The sequence below is a fragment of the Panthera onca genome, chromosome B2, assembly GCF_046562875.1.
Source record: "Panthera onca isolate mPanOnc1 chromosome B2, mPanOnc1 haplotype 2, whole genome shotgun sequence".
Classification (NCBI taxonomy): domain Eukaryota; kingdom Metazoa; phylum Chordata; class Mammalia; order Carnivora; family Felidae; genus Panthera; species Panthera onca.
Genome location: NC_138343.1, coordinates 23,683,547 through 23,710,079, shown reverse-complemented (window position 1 = coordinate 23,710,079; position 26,533 = coordinate 23,683,547). Strand labels below are relative to the sequence as shown.

At 40.5% G+C, this 26,533-nt stretch overlaps 1 protein-coding gene across 5 annotated transcripts in view; it reads left to right on the top strand.

Moving 5' to 3' along the window:
• The window catches only part of CDYL (chromodomain Y like), a 240,921-nt gene that overhangs the window by 55,139 nt on the left and 159,249 nt on the right, over positions 1-26,533 (top strand). The window contains exon 1 of one of the 5 annotated variants that reach the window (XM_060614906.2): positions 3,583-3,720. The exons of the other annotated variants lie outside the window; for them this stretch is intronic. Within the exon in view, the coding sequence (XP_060470889.1) occupies positions 3,697-3,720 (24 nt within the window). The 5' untranslated portion in view covers positions 3,583-3,696. Of the gene's footprint in view, positions 1-3,582; positions 3,721-26,533 lie in introns of those variants that run through there. 5 annotated transcript variants of the gene reach the window in all.

The window sequence follows — 26,533 nt, the reverse complement described above, 5'->3', positions numbered from 1 at the left end:
ACATACTATTGTGCTGCATATATTTTTGGTACAATGCAGATATCTTTCTTGATGTGTTTTGGGGATGTGATTTCACTTTTATTCTCAATTCACTGAGAAAGTACTTTCACAGCACCCACACACGTGGTCATGGTAACTACTGTAAGACTTCACTATTTCAAAGAAGGTGGTATAAATTCAAAGCCATTATATGGTCTTGGATGTATTTACTTCTGTTATGAGCACCGATAAATGATTATATGGTAAAATGAACGAAGAAAGCAGAATTTGCTTAAAAGTAAGACAGTTTGAACTAATTGAGGTAAAATATATACATAAGCAAAATAGCATTCAGTAAACTGATGGGTGTTTTCTGTGGAAGACATGAGAAGGAACAAAGTGGACAGTTGAAAATTTGCTCAAGTTCTCAGTCACTGGTTGGATATTAGTACTGGTCTCCTTTGCCAGTGTTCTTAATTATCATGGAAAGCAACTAATTGTTGGAGGAGAGAGGTAGCTGGAGCTGAGCTTAGGAGAAAGGCTTACTCTCGCTTTGTTATGGAGGTGACTTCTACCCAGTGGTTATTGTTTTAATATTGATGACTAATCACAGCAACATAAATAATTCAGGTCATCAGAATTAAAGGTCCCTATAAATTGGTTTTTTGGGGTTACCTTTTTTTAAATTGTAATTCCTCCCTCCTCTTTTTCTCCACATTGACGGACGTCATCTTAGCACTATGATTATATATATATATATATATATATATATATATATATATATATGAAATGTACTAGCTCAATATATCTGAGTATGGTTGTTGTGTCTTTCTATCCTTGTTTCTTCCCCCTCTCCCCTTGGTAATGGTGGTTGTATTGGAGACTTTGGAGACAGTGTATTTAACATTACAGACCACTAAGCACACGGTGGAGCAACTTGTGAGTGCTTAAAATCTGTTCTGATGGTGGCAGTAATTAGGGTGGTGGCCATGAGAGAAGAAGAAGTGTTTATTTTTATATTTCTATTAACCTATCATTGCACATGGGTTTACATGTAAGATGTGTCTGTTCACTTTATATTGAGAATCTCGTTTTTATTTGTATTTTCTTATGTTTGTGTGATTTTTAACCATCTCCTGCAAATCTGGGTACTTGCAGTAGGTGTGTGCAGTAATTGCTTTGAGACTTCACAGATTATATATGAAGTCCTAGTCCTTGCCTTCAGGGAACTTACAACTGTCGTTGATGAATTTGTGTGGCGAGAAAGACAATAATTAAATGCAGCAGATAATGGAAATGTTAAGCGGGAGGAAAGAGAAACAAATATTTGGAGAAGGCAGAGAGAATCTGGCTGGGCCATCAGGGAAAGAGGCAGAGCTTGAGAGCTCCTTAGCAGGTAAAGGAGGTCGGCCATTAATTTGTGATTCTGTTGTCAAAGCATTGATAATGGAAGTTGGATGTGTGGGTATAAAACTTTATTGCGAACGTTGGAATTCCAACTCTTTGAATAAAAACTTATTTCGTATGTAAAGAATGGAGCTAGGGCTGGAGAGTCAAATTTGCAGATGAGATCTGGTAGGTCACAGCCTAGAAATGGGCGTGCGAGGAAAAGTGGAGAAACAGTTAAAACAGTAAGATGAGCCGTTCAATGGGGGCACGCCTGAGGGCTTCAAGAGCCGCTGAAGACGGGAGTGGCATATTGTCCTGGAAGGCGGAAGGCTATGCTTTTGAGGTGACGTCGGAGCTGGAGTGTAAGGTTGAAAGGGAGCGTTCCGGGCCCAGGAAATTGCAGGTAGAGACACGGCGTAAAAAGAATGTTGACTGGACTTTAAGTGACTTAAGGGCAAGCGCTGTGCTCCTTCCCGGGAGTGGGGAGGGCAGGAAACTCAGCGGGGTCTGTGAAAAGCCCTGTGGTAGTTAAACTGTGTGTTTGGGGCCCAATTGAATTGGTTTTTAAGAAGTAAAGTGATGGGAGGAGCCTGGTGAGTGGGAGGTCGGTTAGGAACCAGCGCTAGATAGAGCACCAGGGAGGCAGTGGCAGCAGAGGACCCTTTGGGGAAAATGTAGACTCCAGTGTGCCTTCCAGGTGCAGGGGGTGGGGAGAGAATGTGAAACGATGTTTACGTAGTGTCCCGTGGAGAAGTTCGGGAGGACAGTTTGAAGTTGCTGGCTCTTTGGGCGAGTCGAGCCAGTAAGCCCCTTCGTCATTCCGCACGGATGGAGACACGTCCAGTCTCCCGGCAGGTGTGTCCTGGGAGCTAGCCAGGCGGGCCGTCCCCACTTTGCCCATCTCTCCTAAGAAGTGTCGGAAGTGTCAGCCCATAGCTGTTCTGACCGCGAAGGCCTGTCGTTTTAGTCGTCCACGCCGTTCCCCCCATTGACAGCTTCGTTCCATTAGAACCCAGACCTCCCAGAGCCCAGATTCTAGCCCCTCCTCCCAGCTCCCCTTCCGAGGAGGTGGACGCTCCAAGAGGAACAGGGAGGCCTGGCGTGGGGGAAGCTGCGGGCAGAGTGGAGGCAGCCGCGCCCTCGCGCCGCCCTCGACTCCGCCGGGCTCCCGCCCCCGGCTCCCACCCCCAGCCTGCCGCCCAGCGAGCGTGCCCGGAGCGCTCCGGGCCACACAGCGGGGCTCGTGGTTCGGGCTCCGGGTCTTGACGGCTGCCGAGGGGGAGGCGGGCACGTGTTAGGGCGGGGGGTTCCACCTGGCCACGCCGCCCGCCCTTTGCGGGCCGGCCTGGCCCCGGACGGGCGTCCGCGGCGGGCGCACGGAGGCGGGAGCTCTGCGCTCTATGGGAGGCCGAGCATTTGGCGACCCGGGCGCGGCCGTCGGGGCAGTGGGCTCCGGACGCGGGAAGCTCGCTCCCACGGCCCCCTGCCCAACTTTGGGCCCGCCAGTGCCTGCCCCAGTGTGCACCGCCGCCGTCGCCTCGACCTTCGAGGCCCTCAGTCCCGCCCGGCCCGGGTCCCGGCACCCACGTCGAGGCGGACAGGCGGACAGCGCCGCAGCCGGGTCCGACCCCCCGTGAGGGGACTTGGAGAAGTCGGGGCCCCGCCCACCGCTCCCCGCGGCCCCGCCCACGCCTCGCCTCGGCCCCGCCCACCGCTCTCTGGCTCCTCCCCTTCCTGCCGGCTTGCTCTCGGCGGCAGCCCGCCCGCCTCGGCCCGGAGCGGAGCCCACTGCTCCCCTCAGCCGCCCCGCCCCGCCGGCCTCCCCGCCCCTCCCGCGCGGGCGGTCCGAAAACCCGGAGCGCGGGAGCGCGGCTCCGCCGGGCCCGGGCGGCCGCACTGGGCATGCTCAGTAGCCGGGGCAGGTTTTTTGGTCGCAAGTAGGAAGCTTTTTGCACTACACCGGAGAGGGGGAGCCACGGAGCCAGCCGCGCCGCCGTGCACCGCCGCCGCGCCCGCCCCAGCCCGGCCCGGCCCCGCGGCGGGGCGCGATGAGCCCGAGCCCGAGCCGGCCCGCCGGGGAGTGAGCGCGGGGCGCGGAGGGCGCGTTGCGCAGCTGCTCCTGCGCACAACCCTGCCGCCGCCGCCGCCGGCCCGCACTGGCAGTGAGTGTGAGAGGCTCGTCCGTGCTGAGCTCCCGGCGCCGGGAGCGGGAGCAGGAAGCGCAGGCCACGCAGGGACCCAACTGAAACAAAGTGTCGGCCGCCCGGCGGCGGCGGCGCCTCGCCCCGACCCTGCCCCTCCCGCCCGCCCGCAACTCCGCCGCCCACCATGGCTTCCGAGGAGCTGTACGAGGTACCTCCCCTCCCCCTCCCGGACCCTCGGGCCGCCCCCGCCCCGCGCCGCCCCTCCCCGGCCCCGGCCCGGCCGCGTCCAGCCCGACGGCCCGGCTCCGCCGCGGGCGCCCGCCTCGCCCCCTCCCCCTCCGCGGCCGCAGTTTGCTGGACGGGAAATGTGTGCGAGGGGAGCCCGAACCACGCTGCTTTGAGGGGCCCGGCGGGCGGGGGGGGCCTCCCCGGAGTTGTCGAGCTCGTGGGGGGGCTCCGGCCGTGGGGAAGTAGCGCTGACACCAGCGACTTGCTCAGACTGAGCCCAAAGTGTTCTTGGCGAGGGCAGTGGGTGTGAAGCCCCTGTTACCGCTTGGCGGGGTCTGTAGGCGGTGCGGGGGTGTTTTTCCTGTCCATTTAATAGAGCGTTTTGGAGAGGGTTTTGCCTCCGGTTTGGGGAGTGGGGCGCCGAAAGGAAGAGTGCAACTGTCTCGGCTCTGCTGCTAGCCAAAGCGATGCAAAATAACGCACCGAAAATGCTAAACGTTGACCACATGCTTTAATTAGGTTAGCATTGTGGCCAGAGCCAGGAAATTTAAATTTAACGCTGATACACCGTCATTCATTTGCGCCGCAGCGTTGCAAGTAAGAAAGGGCACAATCAGAGCTATAAGTTATGAACGAAGGGTTTGCCAGCTTCAACTTCAAGCTTTGGAGTTATCTGTTTAGATCTTTAGACATATTTTGTATGTCTCGGTGTAACTTCTTGACGTATTTCAAAGTAGACTTCCTGGGAGTACAGAAGCTTGGAAGGCTTTCTGTTCTTTTGGATAAATGATTTTCTGTTTATCTTTATGAGAGTCTTAAAACTTTTGGATACTCTTCTGGATTCACCTTTATGATGCGTTTAGGGACCTGGGTGTTTAGGGGCTTAAGTAAGCGTCTGTAACAAGTAGAGACCCAGCACCCTTGATGAACCTTAAGTACCAGGTGAACCTTCTGAGGTGTCTTCTGGGTGTCTTACTGCTCTTGGCATAGAACGGCACTCTATTGCCAACAGATAGCCTTCTAGCAACTTTTTGTTGCTTTTTAAAAGCAAGTGTCCTGCAAAAGCTCTCAGGAGGAGGCTGCCTTCTGTAGAAATAATGGTGAGATTGTTACCTCCCCTTACATTGTATGTGGTCAGTGTACCTTAGCTGGCACTGAAAACGTCCCATTCTCTTCAACCATTTTACACATTAGCTGTGCCCTAGTGTATTCAAGATACTATCTTGGGTCATTTGGGTATGTAAAAGGGAAAAAAATCTCCCTGTCCTCAAGAAGTTTCCCTTTTAGGAAAGCAAGTGGTGTGCATGGGGAAGGTCCCTAAGCAGAAGTTAAGATAGATGCAGATCTTCCAGGCTGACATACAGTTGGGAAAGTACATATGAGGGATTTTGGTTTCTACATTAGATTATTTCTTGCTGGCTTGGGTTTGTGTATTCATTCTTTATTATTTTTTGTGGTTATAAATACCTAATCATTTAAGTCATTCCAATTGGTGTTTGGGTGGAGTAGCACCTTATACATAAGTTGTATCTTATGATCCTGAAGACAATACATTTACCACTAGTGCACTGTGAACTAACTTTAGTTCTTTCTTTGTTTATTCATGTCTTCAGGTTTTCTAGTCACTACTTTTCTAGCAGAATTCATTTATAAGTAACATTTTGTTCAAAATTTGCATTCATTCTGCATGTTCATTGAATGTCAGCCCTATGGAAGTTCCATAGGGAGATAGGCATAAGGTATGAGGATGGTTCATTTCTTCAACATTTATTGGGGAAGAAATAAGTACATTGCAAAGAAATGATACATTTGCACAACTGACCTTTTGATTCTGGGTTTTGTTTTAGTTTTGAAAAAAAGCTATAGGAGTATAGTTGAAAGGAGAGTAAAAAATATGATGGTATTTTTTAGATAGGTGAGTTTTCTAACTTCTTTTCCTTTACTTGTAGGCAACACTATGACTCTGTGTCTGTATTACTATTGAAAGCTGATATGTGAAAGTTCTGTTTAGTGGTTGAGAGCCTGGATTTGGAGTCAGAAAACCTAGTTGTTGAATTCCAACTTTGTTACCTTGGGTAAATTACCTTCAAAGCTCAGTTTCCTCATCTGCAAAATTGGGATCAATACTCACCTTCAGAACTGTGAAGTTTACATGAAAAAAAAAATGTAAATCATACTCTACAATTCCCACAGTGAACACTCAGTAAGTGATGGTTATTGTTCTATTTCAACTGATCTAACATGCCTCCCTAAGGCCTGGTTTTGTTTCTAAAGATAGAGAACTGTATTGTTTTGATCAAGGCAATATTACTTGTGAGGCAGTATGCAATTGTAAATAAATACTACAGTCTAACAGGCTATTTGACAAGGCTGGGGAGAACACTAAGATATTTTAGTAATAAGGTCATGGACATTATTAGTTGCCTTGTTTTATTCGGTTATGCCCAAATCAAAATAGAAGTTCCATGTTTGGTCTCAAATTCTACAATTCTGTAGGGATACATTGACAAAGGAGGAAGTTCAAAGTGTTGCTTCTTGAAGTAACATGGTATATAGTAAGAGCACCAGTTTGCAGAAGCTATGTGAACTTGGGTGAGTTATTTGATTGCTAAGCCTCTGTTTTGTCACCTAAAAAGAAATGAGCTCTCCAGGACTCAGCATGGTGCCTGGTATGTGGCAATAGGTTCTTCGTAAGTGTTTAAAATAGTTATTGTGACCATGTTTGTGAATAAAAAATAAGGAAACAAGGTGGGGTGGAGCATCAGCCTTACAAAATTGGAAGAGCTTCTGTTGGAGATAAAAATGGATTTATTCCCTGTATTTCCAGCAGCTGGGGTTAGGAAAGACAATTTTTTTACTTACTCATACTGAGCACTTCATAGCTTTCACAAAAAGACCAGCTTCCTTTAGATCAGGGGTCAACAAAGTTTATGTAAGGGACCAGGTAGTTGATATTTTAGACCCTGCATGCCATGTACTCTTTGTTTTGGTTACTTGGCTCTGCTGTTGTAGCGCAAAAGCAGTGGTAGACAGTACCGAAATGAATGAGTTATTTTCCAATAAATTATGGACAGTAAAATTCGAATTTCGTATAATTTTTGCCTGTCATAAAATATTCTTGACCCCCCCCCAACCACTTAAAAATGTAAAAATCATTCTTAGCTCTTGGGTTTCACAAAAGCAGTGAGTGGGCTGGATTTCTTTTTCTAACCTGTGCTTTAGATGACCAGCTGCTCTGGAACTGAGATTGAGGCACCTGGAGGTGGAGTGTGGAGTAATGGAAGTCCTTCCAGCTGCAATCCCAGCTCTAGACTGGGTTCCACTCCTCCCTGCTATATAATGAAGGGAACAGCTGTGTATCTTATGTAACTCTCTCTCCTGAACATTCTCATCAGTAACATGGGGACAATGATAACTCCCTCAGAGGATTGTGAAGCTTACATGACATTAGAATGTAAAAGCAATTATAGCTGATAAAGTGCTATACCCAAGTGTTAAGTAATTATATTATTCTAGGAAACATCTTTGTCTTCTTCCATTCTTTTTTTTTTTTTAATGTTTATTCATTTTTGAGAGAGAGAGAGAGAGAGAGAGAGAGAGAGTGTGAGCAGGGGAGGAGCGGGAGAGAGGGAGACAAAAAATCTGAAGAAGCCTCCAGGCTCTGTCAACACAGAGCCCGTCGCAGGGCTCAAACTCACCGCGAGATCATGACCTGAGCTGAAGTCGGATGCTTAACCAACTGAGCCACCCACACGCCCCATATCTTCCATTCTTAATTAAAGAAAAAAAACCCACCCAACTCTCAAACCTGAAACCAGACGTGTTTTCCTTTGATATTTGGGAATTGATATAATCCCAGTAATAAAAATTGATTATATCACCAAAGAAAACAGATCAAGAGGACTTTAATTTATCCAGTTGTCAAATAACCACCATAAGACTTTGTTCATGTGGGACTGAATAAGGAGTCAACACTGTAGTAAAATAGAGACACATCTCCTTCTGTGTATATCTTAATAATTCCTTTTTTCTCAGTGGATATGGGGTCCCCCCCCCTTGAGAATGATTATAATAGCTAATTTAAATTTTAGTAAGATTATAGCTAGTCCTAGCCTTCTGAGAAAATGTTTCTCCAACACATGCATATTCCAGTCTATCAAAAATGGAAGTAAGCTTTTAGGAATGAAGTTGTACCTGGCTTATAAAAATTTCTTAAAGTTGATTAGTTTGGAAGGATAATCAGGATTTGGGGGAAAGGTAAGTCTTTAGAATTTTTCTTATTACTTTAGGATGTGATTGCTCCTTTCTCCTATGCACCACAAGAATTTTATGTCCATTGACCAGAAGCGCAGTTGTAAATAAAATGGAAGTCACAAAGATCAAGAGATGTTCCATGGATGTTAAGCCTGCATCTGTTGTGTGTGTGCTGGCTCTTAGAAGAATGACCAAGAAAAAGAAGAGTTGTTTGATTTCTAGAGTTGATTGTGGGATAGTGAAGTCAAATGTGTGTTTTGAAAATTAACACACTGTCTTGAATGTGAATTGCTGAGAATATTATTTATTTGCCTAAACAAGAATGTGGAGACCTGCCATGTGCTTTTCCTCTGAATTTTCTTTCAGTTCCTATGTACAAGAGTAAGTCTTTTCTGTTTTTGTTATAATATCTAAGAATTGTTGAATTTTTCTGCATGCTCTGTAATGATTTTAACCACCAGAGATATTTTCGTGGTATATAGGAAATACCTAATTTGCCGTGTTCTGATTCACACTTTTGAATATCTGTGATGCACAAAGCCAATAGGAGTCAAATTTTTGTGAATGGGGAGTAGTGGTTTTTATATCATGTGTGTTTGTAGGTGCAACAGCATCATCTGGGGTCCTTTTTTTAAACATTTATTTACTGTTGAGAGAGAAAGAGTGGGGAGGGGTCAGAGAGAGAGAGGAAGACAGAGGATCCGAAGCAGGCTCTGCGCTGTCAGAACAGAGCCAGATGTAGAGCTCAAACTCATGATCTGTGAGATCGTGACCTGAGCCAAAGTTGGACACTTAACCAGCTGAGCCACTGAGGCACCCCTGGAGCCCTTTTAAAATCAGATTCTTGGGCCCAAACCATGAGGATGTAGTTTTCAGTGTTTGGGTGGAGACCAGAATCTGTATTTCCAAAGAGCTTTTTTATGGCATGTAGGTGGATGTAGGAGCCTTGGGATTGCAATGGTATGTGTTTCTAACACCGAAGCCACACGTTGAGGTGGGGTGGGGTTGGGACCTGCGTTTGCAGAGGAAGAACTCCACATGGACCACACTAGTCCTTTTTGCAGGCTCTTAGACTGTTGCTGGTTATTAACTGACTCATTCCAGGAAGGGAATATTAAAAACACTAGGTAGCTAGCTAAGGGTGCTATAATTTCTATTTTCTGTCTTCATTGTATGGCCCACTTGTCCATCAAGTTGTTAAGATTGGTGCTTACATTTCTTTAAAACTAGGTATTTTTTTCTGGTCATTATTTTCCAAAGTTCAAATATTGCAGTAGTTGCATAACTGTTGAGTTACACTGTAATGAAAGAGTGAATTATAGGAATGACTTTCCATTCTTGACCCTTTCCCTCTAGAATCTCCCGCCCCCAAATGTTATGCCTTGTGCTGTTCCTTCTACACTTAGTTCCTCATCTGCATATGTGGTTTCAACTCTGAAATGGGGAGAACTTTTTACTGTTTCCCACACAAACTTAATTCTCTTTAGCCTTAAGGGATCTGTGTTCTTTGGGGAGTCTGGGAAAAGTCTTTCACATTTGTATGAAAATTTGTTTACATAATTCATATAGAGACTTTTTCTGAGGGAGAGGCTCAGTAGCTTTTATCTGTTTCTCAAGGGGACCTGTGACCCAAAACAAGTATTAAAATTGTTCTTGAGATCTTTGAGCTAAGGCTTGACTTTCATTGCTCTTCATTGACTACTCTGACATCGTTTTTGCCAGACTCCGCTCTGCTTCAGCTGGAGTCCACACTAAAACCATATTAAAACTTCACTGATTGGGTTTCGAAGTTATATACTATTTCTCTAAGTGGCTATTCTCAAAATTGTTCATACATGAACTCTACAGTTAAACCAAAGGGGAGTGGGAGGTACAGGCTTCCAGTTATGGAATGAAGGAGTCAAAAGGCTGAAAGATACAGCATAGAGAATGTAGTCAGTGGTATTGCAGTAATATTGTACAGTGATAGATCGTAGCTACACTTGTGGTGAGCACAACATTATGTATAGAATTGTCCAGTCACTGTTGTACACCTGAAACTAATATAACATTGTCTACTGTATTTCAATTTAAAAAATTAAGCAATATTCTAGCTTCACTTCTGACAGTACAAGGGCTCTAGAATCCTTTAACTCTGATCCACCCCTGAACTTGTTTACATGCTGTTATTTCTGTGTTTATTATTGTCCATTTTAAAAAAAAAACTGATGAAATAGGACATTATTATTCTATTAAAAAAGTTTTTTTTAATGTTTATTTGTTTTTGAGAGAGACAGAATGAGAGTAGGTTAGGGGCAGAGAGAAAGAGGGAGACACAGAATCCGAAGCAGGCTCCAGGCTCGGAGCTGTCAGCACAGAGCCCGACGTGGGGCTCAAACTCATGAGCTGTGAGATCATGAGCTGAGCTGAAGTTGGATGCTCAACCGACTGAGCCACCCAGACACCCCAGGACATTATTATTCTATACAGATAATATTTGTTTAGATTTATTTATATCTTTACCAGTTTCTTTGATCAATCAGTCTTATATTATAGAACTTCCTTCTGGGATTATTTTTTTTCCCTTTTTTAGGTATATCCTTCAGAGATTTCTGTAGCAAAGAGTTATTGGTGGAAAAGTCTAGTTTTTTGATTATCTGGATATGTCTTTATTTTGCCTTCATTTTAGGAAGAGTATCTTCTAAATAAAGCCAGTTAATTGGTCAATTTCTTTAAGCATTTTGAAGGTGTTATTCCATGGTCTTCTGGCTTCCCCCTTATGCTGAAGGAGGTTGTTGTCAGTCCAGGTGTAGTCACTTTACAGGAGATCTGTCTTCTGTCTCTGGTTGCTTTTAAGATTCTCTCTTTGACTTTGGTGTTCTCTAGTTTTATATCAATGTATCTCTGTGAGACTTTCTAATAATAAGGTTTGCATATGATCTGTTTCTTTTGTCGATTTGTCAATTGAAAATGCAAATAAAGTATAAACTAGATTTCAAGGGAAATGTTTATGAAAATGGATGTAATAGTTACAAAAATAGTTACACATCTACTGCTTCTATGGCAAAAATGTTCAACATCTTTGTTCTGTCAGCTTCTGATACATAAGTGTATCTTCTCTAGCTTTCCTTTACCTGAGGTTGGCCTGTTCATTTGGTCTGAGCTGCTGAAGACATGGTTGTTGACTTACTTTGTCCACATCTGCCCAGCCCGTCCCTTCCTACCTTTGTGTTGCCATTTTTCCAGTCGCTAACTGGTGGATACCCCAGCTTGCCAGCCATGGTGTCACTCATTTAGGACTTCCATTACAGTTCACAACTAGCAGGAATCCTCCCCTCCGAGTGACTAATTGGCTTTTTCCTTTTGCACTATTAATTATTTGCATGTAAGTATTACTTTCTCTCAGTATTAAATAATATCATGTATATTTTTCCCTGGAATGGTTGGCTTTTTTTTTTGGTTTGTTGCAGTGTTTAATCTGAAGACTTGAATGTGGCAAGCAGTCAATAATTGCTGATTTTATCTAAAATACAAATATTACAGTGACTGGAGTCACATTTTTTTTTTTTTTAATTATACCATATATGTGAGAATTATGCATTTAGGTATCTTGTTTGGAAAAAAACTCTACATGGTGTTTTGGAGGAAAATTATTTCTAAATTTGATACAAATAATTTGGAAGAAAATTGTGTTCCTAGAAAGAGTATTTCGAAATGTTTGTCACAGTATTTATGTTTAGCTGTTGGTGAGAAGTGTCTGTGTAGGGGGCGAGATGTCTAAAAATAATCTCCAGTTGGAGAAGTTAACCACAATATATTTAGGAAATGCCTTTATTTTTTTGCCTTATTTTCATTTATAATGGGCTCTGCCATGTGAAGTTTTTAAGAAGTTGATATTTTCACAGTGTTCGTTGGTAATGCTCAACAATGTTGATTGCACGTAATATCTTTGGTTAAAATGTACCCATTTTTCATCAGTAGTTTACTGTTTAGGATTCCAGGGTATCACAGAGTTGCATACAGAAGCATTTCTTATTTTAAAATGTAACTAATGTGGAAGCCTCAGCTATTTAGAATATGTGAGAACCAGGACCAAATAAAAGGCTTCTTGGTTTGGAAAAAGGTGTCACACCCCTTAAACATTGAATGGCTCTGTGTCTCTGTTAGAGACTGTTTTCCTTTATTTTAGGCATAATATGCTTGGACTTCACTAACTTACCATGTTGGGAACAGGTATTTGGTAAGGGAGAGAGGCTGTCACAGGTATGTGAGTTGACATTAATAAGCTTGCTCATGAGAGGAGCTGATGATGGCACTTCTAGGTCATGGATAGCAGGGGCTCCTGAGCCCCACAGAGCAATGTGAAAGGCATCCTTATGAAAAGAGCTATCAAACATGATTTTAAAAAAAGTTTTGGCATGTAAGTGACAAAATTCAGTTTATTTTTATTTTTAATATTATTATTTTTTAATGTTCATTTATTTTTGAGAGAGGGAGACAGAGTGCAAGCAGAGGAGGGACAGAGAGAGGGAGACATAGAATCTGAAGCAGGATCCAGGCTCCAGGCTGTCAACACAGAGCCCAATGCAGTGCTCGAACCCATGAGGTGTGAGATCATGACCTGAGCTAAAGTCAGATGCCTAACCGACTGAGCCACCCAGGCACCCCAAATTCAGTTTATTTTTGTGGTGTGTTTTCCAGAGTTTCCACCAAAGTATTCCTAACAGCAGAAGAAAGCGATCAGATAGCCTCATAAAGCGATGGAGATGGGGACTGAACTCTCTGATGCAAACTTGGCCTGTTTTTGAATTCTCAGGTTACCCTTAACCTTAGTGAAGTTAACAGTGTATGCCATAGAAAAGTTTTTGGTTTGATATTAAATGTCTTAAAAGTACTTACACTTAGCTTTTCTCCATTAAACTTTGAGTCAGGTTGATGTTTCGGTAAGGTGAGCCATCAGTTATGGTCTTCCTACAACTCCTGATCTCCTGCTGGGTGTGTGCACCCGGGGGTAAGGGCGGGGGCTGTTCGCGCCATCTTCCTTGATGATGTGAGGTAAAAGAATTATTAGCTGGTTTGGTGATATGTAAATGGGAATATTTGAATTGAGTGATCAAAAAAGTGTTTTAAAATCTTGTTTCAGTAATTCTTACGACTGAAGTTTAAAGATCCTTATTTTCCATCTAAAGTCATCTTATTGCTGGGTGTTCAGGAGAAGCAGCACTAGCTATTCGTGTCTCCACTGTCTGCTGATTCTTTACTTAGAAGAATGATTTTGCTGTTCTTGGAGTCAGTCATGAGAGCATTTCGGGGGTCCCTGGTGGAATGGGGCTTGTCTGCTTTACAGCTCCTCCCTACCCAAGGGCTAGGCCAGCACCCCTTAGAAAACTTCCTGTCTTCCATCTCCTCTTTCCCTCCTGAGTGTTCTTGTTCTCATGTCTAGCTCCGGGGCCTTCCACTTGCTTTCCATCCCTTTGCCAGGTCCCCTTTGAGCTGAGGCTTCATTCATCCTGTTTTGACTCTTGACCCCAGCCTCCATACTGGATTGTTGCCTTGGTCAAAGCTCTGGCCCGGCAAGTAGCTGTCTCACTGCCGTTTTTTTTACCTTGCTTTTCTTTTATGCAGTCCAGAGGTGGACTCTGACAGTCCTCAGACACCCCAGGTGTCTACCCGAGGTGGAGGTTAGCCACCTCTCCAACTCTTGGCCAGCGACGGGTCCCCTGTCTTAATCCTCTGACTTCCCTCTTGTATGCAGGTGAGCTTTTGAGCTCAAAGCAAGAAGTAAATGATTATTTTATTACCATTTCTAGGGTGGAGAGAGATGTGTATGTGGCAGAGGGTGCTAACTAGAATATGATTTGTAGTACTCTTCCCTCAGAGTATACATGTGAGTAAAATTTTTCTCCGGAATTATTTTATATGCCATCATTCAACACCACTAGCTTCGGCTCACAAGTGAGCTTTTTGAGAATGTCTTGATTAAATTGATAGATGCATATCTAAAAATGTATTCCTCAGGGAAACAATCCTAAGTAGCTGCAAGTTCGGACTGCTTAAAAATGATGAGGTTGCAATGATTATGTAGAATGAGTTTAAAAGATTGTGGAGGGAGGGGCACCTGGCTGGCTCAGTCGGAGGAGCATGTGACTCTTGATCTCTAGGGGTCATGAGTTCAAGTCCCACATAGGATGTAGGGATTTCTTAAATAAATATTTTAAAATAAATAAAAGCCTGTGGAATGAGATCTTGTCAAGGTGTGTGGGTACACATTGGCATGAGGGACTTAAGTGTTAAGACCAGACACATGCAGATTGCCCAGGAACCTGATTGAAACCAACAGAAAACAGATTGTGGTCATGAGTGGACAGCTTTACAGTACAGTAAATATGCACCCCCCAAGCCTTGGGGAGAAAAAGACCAAAACCATGAAGTGGAGGGTTGGATGGGGGAAAGGATTGTTGTAAAATTCCAGTCTCTTCTATGCATAACCCCACTGGAAGGAAGGCTAAAACCACGGAGTCCTTGTCTCAGCTGATTGCTGTTGCAGTAGAGCAACATGCCTTAGAAGTTGGTAAGCTTTTAAACAGCCTTTCCTGTAGTGGAACAGGTCTCCCCTTGAAGAAGAGTGTTCCCCTTAGGGCTTGAGAAGGAAACATTGGAGAAAATAAGGACACTAATGTGACCAAGGCTTTGAGCACTCTTGTTTCTCCTCTGGAGCAGTGGGCAGAAGATTGGAATGCCCCTTTGTGTTCCTGAGCCCCTCACTCTCCTGGGTGATTGAGGTGAGAACTAAAAGTAAGATGGAAGTTCTCATCTTTGTGTGCTTTTGCCCCACCTTCCCCCACTCAAAAGTGTTTCTCCAGAGTCCTTCTGCCATACAGCTGACTATCTGCTCTGCTCGCCTGGGTGAAGAGATGTCCTCATGTTTTTCACTGAATCAGTGGAAATGTTTCCCATAATTTCCTGGGTGATGTGAGGTCAGCTAGAACCCTCACCTTGTCACAGGCCCTTTTGGTTTTCAGTTGTGCTTCTTTTCTTAGTAGTAAGGGAAGTAAGAGGAGTGATTGGGTTGGGGGGGGGGGGGCTAGACCTGGCTGTGCTCACATTTTGCCTTTGCACAGTCCTTATTGCTGGGGTAGCTCTGGGCTGGTTCCTCCCCGCCTCCAGGCATCTCTCTGAATCCCAGCGGGCAGGAACTCTGGTGGTTCTAACTCCAGGACCTCCCACCTGAAGGGAAAGAGTGGCTTCACAGCCACTGCAGTGGTTTCTCAGCTTTTGAGGGAAGGTGTGTATCAGAAGCTCCCATCACTGAACGTTGTTGTAGGATCAGTTCTGGATCTAAGATTTGTGCCCAAATTGCGTTTTGTTTTGTTTTCTTTAGCTCTCTTGCATTTTTGGCCTTTTCTAACTCTGGGTCAAGGGAAATGAGACCGAGAGTTGCTGCCTTTACCACCTACCTGCTCTCTGTGTCCCTCTTCTCATCCGACCCCTCTGTTTTGGAGCCCCATCCTGCTGCACTCCATATAATATGGAATCGAACTTTTCAGAAGAGTTTAGCTTCCAGTTCTTAATGAAAAAACCAAGTGAACAATAGAATCTTTCTGCCTTTGTAAAACAGTAAACTTTCAAACTAAACCCAGCTACTCTTTGCTTGTGAAACAAGCATACTTTTCTCTGGATTTGAGACTGGATTTCTCACACCTGCTGTACATCATTATCAATTTAGGACATATAGTCAGGGTTTTGCTTATTTATTATATATAAAACATCAATAATGACACAGAAGAACAACAAACACATAGAAAGATTTGTTCTTCACCCCTCTTATCTATTTTGGATATATGTTAGCAAAAGTTAGCAAAAAATTATCTAGTAAACATCTTGAAATGATTTGTGTTTGTTAAAAGTTGCATTTGAAAATTTTCTTCAAGAGAATTTATAAATACACTGATGAAACCTTTTAAATGGGAAGATCGCTTAAATTTAAAAAATCTTGCTTGATAAATTTTAATGAGCAATTAATAACATGACTTAATACTATATTTAGGTATGTGTAGGTGACCTTTTGCATTAGCCTGCTACATAAAAACTTCTCAGAGTTTGGGAGGCATTACCTCTGTGGTTTAGGGTTTACTGTAAGTTGCTGGAGATGTTATTGTCTATATGATATACACTGCACCTTAACCAAGAAAAAGCCATTTTCCTTGCTATGAGGACTGAAGTTATAAGGGTTTCTTAAACTCCTTGTAGTATAAGTTAACAGATGATGGTCGCTCCATGATAAAAGATAGATAGGATCCTAATAAATACCATAGTCTGCCTTTTCTTCCGTGGTCACCGTACTTGAGGTTATTATAAGCAGAACATAGAGCAGATGTGACTAAAGCAGTGGCATCTTCTGATGTAGTTTGTGGAAGCAGAACAGGGAAGCTCCACTAATTTCCTGCAGTTTCACAGTTAGCCAGTAGGTTTCCCATGCATAGCAGCTTGGAAATCTGTATGGACCTAAAAATGAGTGGCTAATTATAGGGTAGGAAATGAATAAGCTTTGCATGAGATTAAACAGATTTGCAGGGAGAATGAACTTAATGCACCATCATGGATAGCAATTTTTCAGTGTCCTCAAAGATTTCAAATTAAACAAATGATTTATAATGAAGCATAACACATTGATGAAAACAGAGAAAAGACCAAAGAGTCCATTTGTCCAACATTTTGTCCACAGAAAATATGCAGGTGCTCACTTTGGAAGAGAATTTGAAAGTTGCTGCAGAGATGATCAATATAAACAATGATGATCTTACATTTCCTGTGATTTTTTTTTTTTTTTTAAGAAATAGAGCAAAGTAACATGTTTGGAGAGTACATTAAAGGAGAGAAGACATGTCCAATATAATCCTTAAAAGACTGATGTACAGTGGCAAGCATTAACGTTCCTAAGAAACAGAGGAACAATGTCAAATCCGCATGTAATTTTTGTCACCAATAGATAGCACTGTTCATTGTGTAACTGATTCCATAGGGTTGAATAGATTTAGTATGTGGAAATTACAAAGTTTGAGGATCTTGAGATACAGAGGGAACAAACCTGAGGCCTGAATGGTGGATTTCTTTATTAGGATGCTTCATATTGTTTGTGAGCAACACTTTTGATTTAGAACATAACATCAATGTAACTCACTAGACTTACAGTCCTGAATTATGTTAGTTCATTCCAAAATTCATTTCTCCCTCAGGGAGTAAAGATTTGGCGCCACAGAGGATATTCAGAAGACTGTCTGAGGGCAGTCCTAGACAGGAGGAAAGTTCTGGGAATGTTTTGTGTTAACAGCCTCTTTGAAATCAGAGTTTGGCATTTTAAAGTCAGTACTTGAACCAGCTGACATCCGCTTGGCAGACAGGGCCTTTGAATTTCATAGTCTTAGAATTTACGTGGTCTCATCACCTTACTCGTGGTTTGTGTGTGAAAGCCCTGTGTATGTTTACTGAGAAAAGAAGAAGAAAGTCTAAGAAGGGAAAAACCGTTGTTCTTTGTGTTACCACTGTAATCAACTTCTGTGAACCACAGAGGACCACTATTCTGGACCTCTCTACACATAAGTACAGTTAGAAGAATGGATGTATACAGAAAACCATTATTTTATAAAAACAATTATATTTAATAGAAAAACAATTATATGCATGCCATTTAATAGAAAACAGAAGGTAACATGAAAAAATGTAGAATTTTAAACACCTTTTTCATTTGTCCATTTTTCTTTTGCCTTTTTCTTACTGATGTGTTGGAGTTCTTTGTGATGGATGCTTTCTTTGTTATACATCTTGCACATATCTTCTGTGATGTGTCTTCATTCTTGAAAAAATTTAAATCTGTAATATAGTTACATGTTAAGTTTTACATTTTAATGTAGACAGATTTTCCCCATTTTGTTTCTTGTTGAGGACATTCTTCCCCCAGGATGAACTTTAGTCCACCTACAGTTTGCTTTTATGTATGATATGAAGTTGGGATATGATTTGCTTTTAAAATATGGATAATCTGTTGTCACAATTTATTAAATAGTCCATCTCTCCCCCATTTGTTTGCCATCTCGGCCATGTATAAAGTTTTCTTTATGTATGGGTCAGTTTCTTCTGTTCAGTTGGTATTTGTCTTTTCTTGACCATGCCACACTGTTGTAATTAGTATGGTTTTTTTTTTTTTTTAATGTTTATTTTGCAAGAGAGCACAGGTGAGCATGAGCAGGAGAGGAGCAGAGAGAGAGAGGGAGAAAGAGAATCCCAAGCAGGCTCTGCACTGTGCAGAGCCTGACATGGGGCTTGATCCCACAGCTATGAGATCATGACCTAAGTCGAAATCAAGAATTGGATGTTCAACCCACTGAGCTGCCCAGGCACCCTGTTTAGGTTTATAATACATCTTAAAAACCTGCCCTACCAGTTTTATCTTGTTCTCTTTTTCTGAAAAATTTCTTAGCTCTTCTTGGTGGTGTGCTCTTCCACTTAAACATTGGAATCATCATGTTGAATTACACGTTGGGGTTGGGATTGATGCTGCACTGGGTGTATGGATTAATCTCTGGCACTGGAGATACAGCAGCAAACCTAAAAGATAAAGTCCCTGCCCCAAGGAGCTTATATTCTAATGATGGCAGCAGACTAATTAGGATACTTCTAGTGGCTTGGAGTGCGAGTCATTTTTATGTAAATTTTTAGAGAAAGCCTCATTGATAAGGTGACACTTGGGACTTGAAAACAAAGGAATTCCCCACTGAGGCTGGCAAGTGCTTTGTGAGTTTGAGCAGCAAGGAGGAGGCTGCTGTGTCTGAAGACTGTTGGAGAGAATGAATGGTAGGTGAGGTCGGGGTGGTAGTGGGATCCGTGCACACTCTTTTTTATTTTTTATTTTTTAATTTATTTTGGGAGAGAGCAAGCAGGGGAGGGGCAGAGAGAAAGGGAGAGAGAGAATCCCAAGCAGGTTCTGCACTGTTAGATGCAGGCCTCTAACTCACAAACCATGAGAAAAGACCTGAGTCAAAACCGAGTCTGACACCTCAGACTGAGCCACCCAGGTGCCCCAACGTGCACGCTCCTTGTAAGTCTGTTAAAAATGTTGAGTTTTATTTTTACTAAGATGGGAAGCCATTGGAGGAATGGTGTAATCAAATGAAAAAGTTTTCAAAGTTATGGTAGATGTTATATAAATAAACTGTAGAGGGACCAAGAAGGAAGTGGGGAGATTAATTAGTAGGCTGGCAAAATAACTGAGGCAGAAGATGATGGTAGTTTGAAGCCATGGTGGTGGTTATGATGGTAGGAGGAGGGTGGGGGGCGGGTAGTGAGCAGTGATTGCATTGGGGGGGGGGTGTATTTTGAAGGTAGAGCTGATCAGGATTTACTCCTGGATTGGACATTGAATGTGAGGGAATGGGAAGAAAAATAGAACCTGGGTTTTTAGGCTTGAATAACTAGAAGAATGGGATTTGCCATTTATTCAGGCAGTTGTCACCAAGTAAGGCACACCTTTGGTTTTATTGGGAGCTCCTGGTGGATAAATGGGAGTTGGAGTTTAGACATGTTAAGTTTGAGATGCTGTATAGATGTCCAGGTGGAGGTGTTGAGGGGCAATAGGCTCTACAAGCTTAGAGGTTGGGGCATGTGCTTTGGTGGGGGATGATTTGGGGAGATGTTACTATGTATACATACTGACCTTGGAGGAGGTAAAGGCTCGGTAAAAGGAGACTGAAAAGTGAGGTGTCCTGGAAAGTAGGAGAAAGGAGAGAGAAGTGCCCTGGAAGCCAGCTGAAGAGCATTTCAAGAAGGGGGGAATGTCCGCCATGTAATCTGTGCTGTAGCTAAGGACTGAGGATTCACTGTAACATTTGGCAGCCTCTGTTTTGGTGGAGGACCGGGCATGAGAGCCTGGCTGGGGCTCATGAGAGAACGGGAAAGGAGGGATTAATGATTGTCGTCAATTCTTATGACTAGTTTTATGAAAAGGGAACCAGGAGGGTGAGATAGGCCCCTGAGTTTGTTTGCTTTTAAGGTAGGAGAAATTATAGTGTATTGTGTGATGATAATAGGAAGGGGAAATGAATGAATCAGAAGCAGGAGGGAGGGCAGTAACTGGAATGCTTTACCGGAGTTGGCAAGAAGGAACCAGATCCAGGAGCATGGGGCTTGGATGCATGTTCCCTCATTTGGATCTCTCTCCCCCTCCGTCTGTCCCTCCCCACCTTTTGGTTCTTCAGTAATGTTATGAGTGTCTAAAAAGTTTTGCACAGACTTTCTTGGATTTATTGCTAGAAACCATAGTTTTTACTACTATGTTAATGGAATCTCTTTAAAGTTATATTTTTAAATTAGTTAATACTTGTGCATAGAAAAATGACTATGTCTGCTTGTTAGATCTGACAACCTTGTTCAACTACCTTGTTATTTGAAAGTTTGTAGATTCTTTTAGAATCTTGTACAGATAGGGATAACTACATTTTTTCTTTTCATGCTCATACCTGTTTTTTTTTTTTCTTTTACAACATTAGCCAGAACCATCCAGTACAGTGTTGAATAAAAAAGTTATAACAAGTATTCTTATTTTATTTCTAATTCTAAAAGTTCTATAAAATTTTATTCAGTAAAAGCTATAGATAATTGCTAGGTATGCTTTTAAAAAATCTAGTTAAAGTTCTTTTCTAGTTTGTGAGGAGTTTTGAATCATAAGTGGTTGATGAATTATATTGAATATGCTTTCTGAATTTATTAGAGATTGTCACTTTACCCCCTTTCCTTTTAATATTTTGATATGGTATATTAATATATTTTATGAGGTTGAACCATCCTTGCATTTCTGGGATAAACCCTGATTAATCACAGTATATTATTTTATGTATATTGTTAAATTCTTTTCAAAATCAGTATTGGAAATGTCACTTGAAAGAGAGGTAGCCAACTTAATTTTTTTTTTCTGAAACATTTGCAGAATCTTGGGCTTTCTGTTTTATTTTTTTGAGGATTTTGGTTTACTTGCCTATAAAGTCATCTGGGCCTCTGTTGACTTTTAAGATAGGAGAGGAGCCATTTGATTATCCATTAAAAATTAGCTCCCATTGACTTGGTGAAGCTTTCTATTAAGTCAATGGTAGTCTAAAGTTTTTTATGTTAGAATATTCTTAGGATCTTTGAAAATCTTACTGGATTTGTGACTATATGCCTTTAGAGCCACTCTTTAATTTTATTGATTCTTTATATCTTGTCTTCTGTATTTCTTGCTCTGTATTTCCATCTCCCCTCTTTAGATTGTCTGATTCTCGTCCTGTGTTATTGAGTTGAGCACTTAGCTCATTTGTCCTTTAATGAAGGCTATAAAATGACCCTATAGTACAGATTTAGCGACATCACACAAGTTTAACTTACTATTTTTTCAATTTTATGTCTTTTTATTTCTCCTTGTGTTTATTAAAACATAACTTTTTTATTTAGCATATTTATTCATATGTTTTAAAAGCCAAAAAGTATTTTAAAAATTTTAACCACAAGGAGTTTTGTTTGTATTTGAGTACTTAAATGTATTAAATATTTTAAAGGTGAAAATGTTTTTCTTTATTGGTTTTTAATTGAAGTGCATCATGGTCAGAGAATGATCTCTATGAATCCTTGAAAATCATGAAGGTTTCCTTTTGTGATCTCATAAAAAGTTTTAATTTGGGGTTAGAGTTTAATAATTAGGTCAGGGTTCAAATATATATATTACATGTATATATATATATAAAATTTGGGTGTTTATCAACTATTGACTGTACTTTTCAATATGTAATACACTTCTATTAATGAATTTTTCCCTTAAAACTTTTTGTATGTTATATAAACTTGGTTTAACTATATTACTATTTTAACGTGCTTTCGGTGGTATTTACTTGCCATATCTCTTCCCTTTTAATTAAAAAAAAAATCTCTGGCTTTGTTTAGAAGTATCTTTTGCAGGTAACACATAGCAAGTTTAAAAACTTCAATGTGATGTCTTTTATGAGTTTAACATATTTATATTATGATTTATGAAATATTTGGACTTGTAAATGTTTGCTGTTATTCGCTTATTTTTTTATTTTCAGCTGTTGGTTTGAGAAATTTTTCTGCATGGCTTTACTGTTTATTCCTTTGCTGGTTTGGTAGATATAGATTCTTTGACCTTGTGGTTGCCATTAATTTCTTTAAATTCTGCTTAACTTTTTTCTGAATAATCAAATTATTCAGCAATTTCTCATCTTCTGAAATGTGACAAGGATGTCAGCATTCTTTACTTTTTGAATATATCTATTCCCTTAATTTATGCTCATCCAGAATTTTAAAGTTCTTTTTCAGTGACCAAAAATGAGACATATATTTAATAGTTAATTAAGTTTGTCCTCTTTGAAAATATAACAAGGACAGAGCACACTACTAACTATTGAAATCTCCAATTTCACTCCCACTGGATTAAGATTGTCTTACATTTATTCTGCCCTTTAAACATACACTGATATTTTTTTAATAAATCACAGGTTATTTAAATTTTCTAGTGATATATTTGTTTATCCCTTCCCTTCTATGTGGGTCCCCCCCCCCCAAATTACATCTTATTCTTTCTTACCTTTTTTTAAAATGATATATTTTGCATACCATAGTTTTTCCTTTTATTGTACAGTTCAGTAGTTTTTAGTATATTCACAAAGCTATAAAACCATTACCACTGTCTAATTTCAGAACATTTCATTAGCTGTCAGTCCCTATCTCCACTCCCTCCCTGCACCCCTGGCAACCATTAATCTACTTTCTGTCTCCATGAATTTGTCTATACTGGATATTGCACATAAATGGAATCATACAGTATGTAATCTTTTCTGTGTGACTTCTTTCATAATATGCTAATAACTTTGCATAATGTTCTTGTGGTTTATCCATGTTGCAGAATATATCAGTACATCATTTCTTTTTATGGCTAAAGACTATTCCATTTTGTAAATATATCACATTTTGATTTTCTACTCATCAGTTGATACATATTTGAATTGTTTCTACTTTTTGTCTGTTATGAATAATGCTGCAGTGAACATTCATGTAGATGTTTTTGTATGGACATATATTTTCATTTCTCTTGAGTGCATATCTAGTAGTAGACCAAATCACATCTTTTAATAATTATTTTAGTGAAGATCTGGGTTGATAAATTCTTGGTGTTTGTATGTCTGAAGGTAATCTTACTATTGTCATTCTTTTTTTTTTTTTATTTTTTTAATGTTTGTTTATTTTTGAGAGAGACGGAGACAGAATGCGAGTGGGTTAGGGGCAGAGAGAGAGGGAGACACAGAATCCGAAGCGGGCTCCAGGCTCTGAGCTGTCAGCACAGAGCCCGATGCGGGGCTCAAATTCAACGAGCTATGAGATCATGACCTGAGCTGAAGTCGGACGCTCAACCAACTGAGCCACTCAGGCACCCCTGTTGTCATTCCTGATGGCTTTTTAGCTGGGTATAAGTTTTATTGGTTGACAATTAAGTTCTGTTAGTTTTGTAGCTGATGAAAAATCTTCCCCTCTTTTCTTTATAGGTCATCTGAGTTTCCGGTAGTTTAACATTTCTTACCTTTGATGGTTCTGCAGTTTTATTACAGTGGGTCTAAGAGTAGATGTGATACACTTTTGATCAGAGTATGTTTGGTCCTTTTAATAAATGTTAATGCCTTGAAGAATTGTTGTCAATGTTCATAAGGTATATGGATGGATCTGTACTTTTCTCTCCTTGTTTTATGTCAGAGTTATGCTGGCCTCATAAAAGGGGTTAGGAAGCATTCCCTTATTTTCTGAAATTGGTTCTGTTATTTTCTGGAATTGGTTTTGATTCTTACATGAATGTTTACTAGAATTTTTCAGTGAAACCGTGTAGTACTGAAATTTTCTTTAATTTTCAAATTTAAATTCACTCTCTTTAATAGATAAAAGCTATTCAAATTTTATATTTCTTCTTGAGTTTTGGTGTTGCATCTTTAAAGGAATTCAGTTTATCTAAAGTATTGAATTTATCAATAGATAATTGATTTGGCTCTCCATTATTCATCTTCCACTTTCAGTTTAATACGCTTTTCTTTTTAGTTTTGTAAGGCGGAAGTTTAGGCCATTGGTTTAAAGCTTACCTTGTTTTCTCAGATGAACATTTAGTGCTCTAAATTTCCTTCAAGCCCTGCTTTAGTGTATCCTACAAAATTTGATGATATGCTTTCATTTTAGTTTAGTTCAAAGTATTTTTTAATTTCCCTTGTAATTTTTCTTTGATCCTTAGGTTGTTTAGAATTAGGTTATTTAATTTTTAGATATTTGGGGATTTACTAGGTATTTGATTTTTGATTTTTGAAATTCTGTTGTAGTCAGAAAATGTTTTCTATAAGATTTTTCAGTCTTGGAATCGTGTATAAGTGTAATGGCCCAGAATGTGATCCATCTTGGTTGAATGTTCTGTGTGCCCTTGAAAAGGTTATGTAATCGTTCAGTTGTTGGCGGAGTGTTTTGTAAATATCACCTAAATTAAGGCTGGTACTATTATTTAGATCTCCTATATTTGTACTGGGTTTTGTCCAGTTTTAGCAATTACTGTGAGAATCTCCAACCATGAAAGTGCATTTGCCTATTTCTTCCTTTACTTTTGGTTTTGTTTCACATATTTTGAGGCTTTGTCATTAGATGCATGTATATTTATAATATTGGCATATCTGCCTATTCTGTTAATCTTTTAAATCATCATGAAATGTCTCTTTTTACCTGTAGTAATACTCATTGAAGTCTACTTTGTCTTATGTTAATATATTCATTCCAGTCTTGGCATATATTTGTTTAGTCTTTTCATTTGTTTCTGACTTTATATTTAAAGGGCATCTTTTGAAACTAGAATATAGTTGGGATTTGCTTTTTTTTTTTTTTTTTTTTAATCCAATCTGACATCTCTGCTTTTGATTATAATGTTTAGTACACTTGGGGCGCCTGGGTGGCTCAGTCGGTTGAGCGTCCGACTTCAGCTCAGGTCACGATCTCGCGGTCCGTGAGTTCAAGCCCCGCGTCGGGCTCTGGGCTGATGGCTCGGAGCCTGGAGCCTGCTTCCGATTCTCTGTCTCCCTCTCTCTCTGCCCCTCCCCCATTCATTCTCTGTCTCAAAAATAAATAAATGTTAAAAAAAAAAAAAGAATGTTTAGTACATTTAAAGTAATTATTGGTATGGTTGTATTTAGGTCTATCATTTGTGTTTTTTTAGGGAGATAATTTTGTCATTATTTCTCCTTTTTTGGTTTTTGTGTTTAAGTGTTTAAATTCTATATTAATTCTTCTGTTTTCTTTGCTTTTTTGAGAGAGTGGTATATATTGCTCTTTAGGGATTACAGTATGCATCTTAGCTATATCCCAGTCTATTTAGAATTAATACTGAATCATCTTGACTAAAATACAGAATTTTTTCAATAGTGTATTTCCATTCCCCCCTGTTAGTATTATTGTCTTAATACTGTATTATATCTGGATACTTTGTTCAATAGTACATTTCCAATTCCCCCTCTTAGCCTCAGTATTGTCATATGTGTTATGTCAATATACCTTGTAAACCCAACAATAGTGTTGTAATTTTTGCTTTAAGCTGTCATCTTTTATAGAAACTAAGAAATTACATATTACATATGCCCACATAATTACCATTTCTGGCTTTCTTCCTTTTTTCCTGTAGATCCAAGTTGCCATCTAGTGTAATTTCCATTTGGAATAGAAAACTTTCTTTAGCATTTCTTGTATTGCAGATCTGCTGGTGATAAATTGTTTTTTATTTGAAAATGTCCTTATTTCACCTGAATTCTTAAAAGGTTTTTTTCTGGATATTAGATTCTTGTTGGCAGGGTTCCTCCCCCTCCTCCCTTTAGCAATTTGAATATGTGGTCCCAGTGTCTTCAGACTTCCATAGTTTCCAATGAGAAGTCAGGCTATATTCTTATCATTCTTTGTCATTATTTTCTTGTATATAACATGTCAGTTTTCTTTGGCTGCTTTCAAGATTATTTTTGGATTTAGCAGTATGACTAGGATGTGTGTTAGTAGTTTTGTGTTTATTTTGCTTGAGGTACATTTAGCTTTGCGGGGACTTTTCAGAGGTTACATCCTCATATTTTTTCTTCTTTCTCTTCTGGGATTCCAATTATTGTGCTGCTCTCTCTTGTCATAGAGGTCTTTGAATTCTGTTCATTTTTTATCCATCTCTTTTTCTTTCTTTTATTCAGATTCTTTTATATTGAAGTTCATTACAGATGGCAGAAGAAAGCATCAATCTGTTTAGCCAATCTAGTGAGTTCATTTTAGTAAATGTTTTGTTTGTTTCTCTGTTGATATTGCTTTTATCTGTTTACTCATTGATACCATATTTTTCTTCAATTCCTTGAACATATTTTTAAAAATTTTTGAAGTATTTATGATAGCTGCTTCAAAGTCTATTAAATACAACATCCTGGCTTGGAATCAGTTTTTATTGAGTGTCTTTTTACCTGCTCATGGGTCACTCTCTC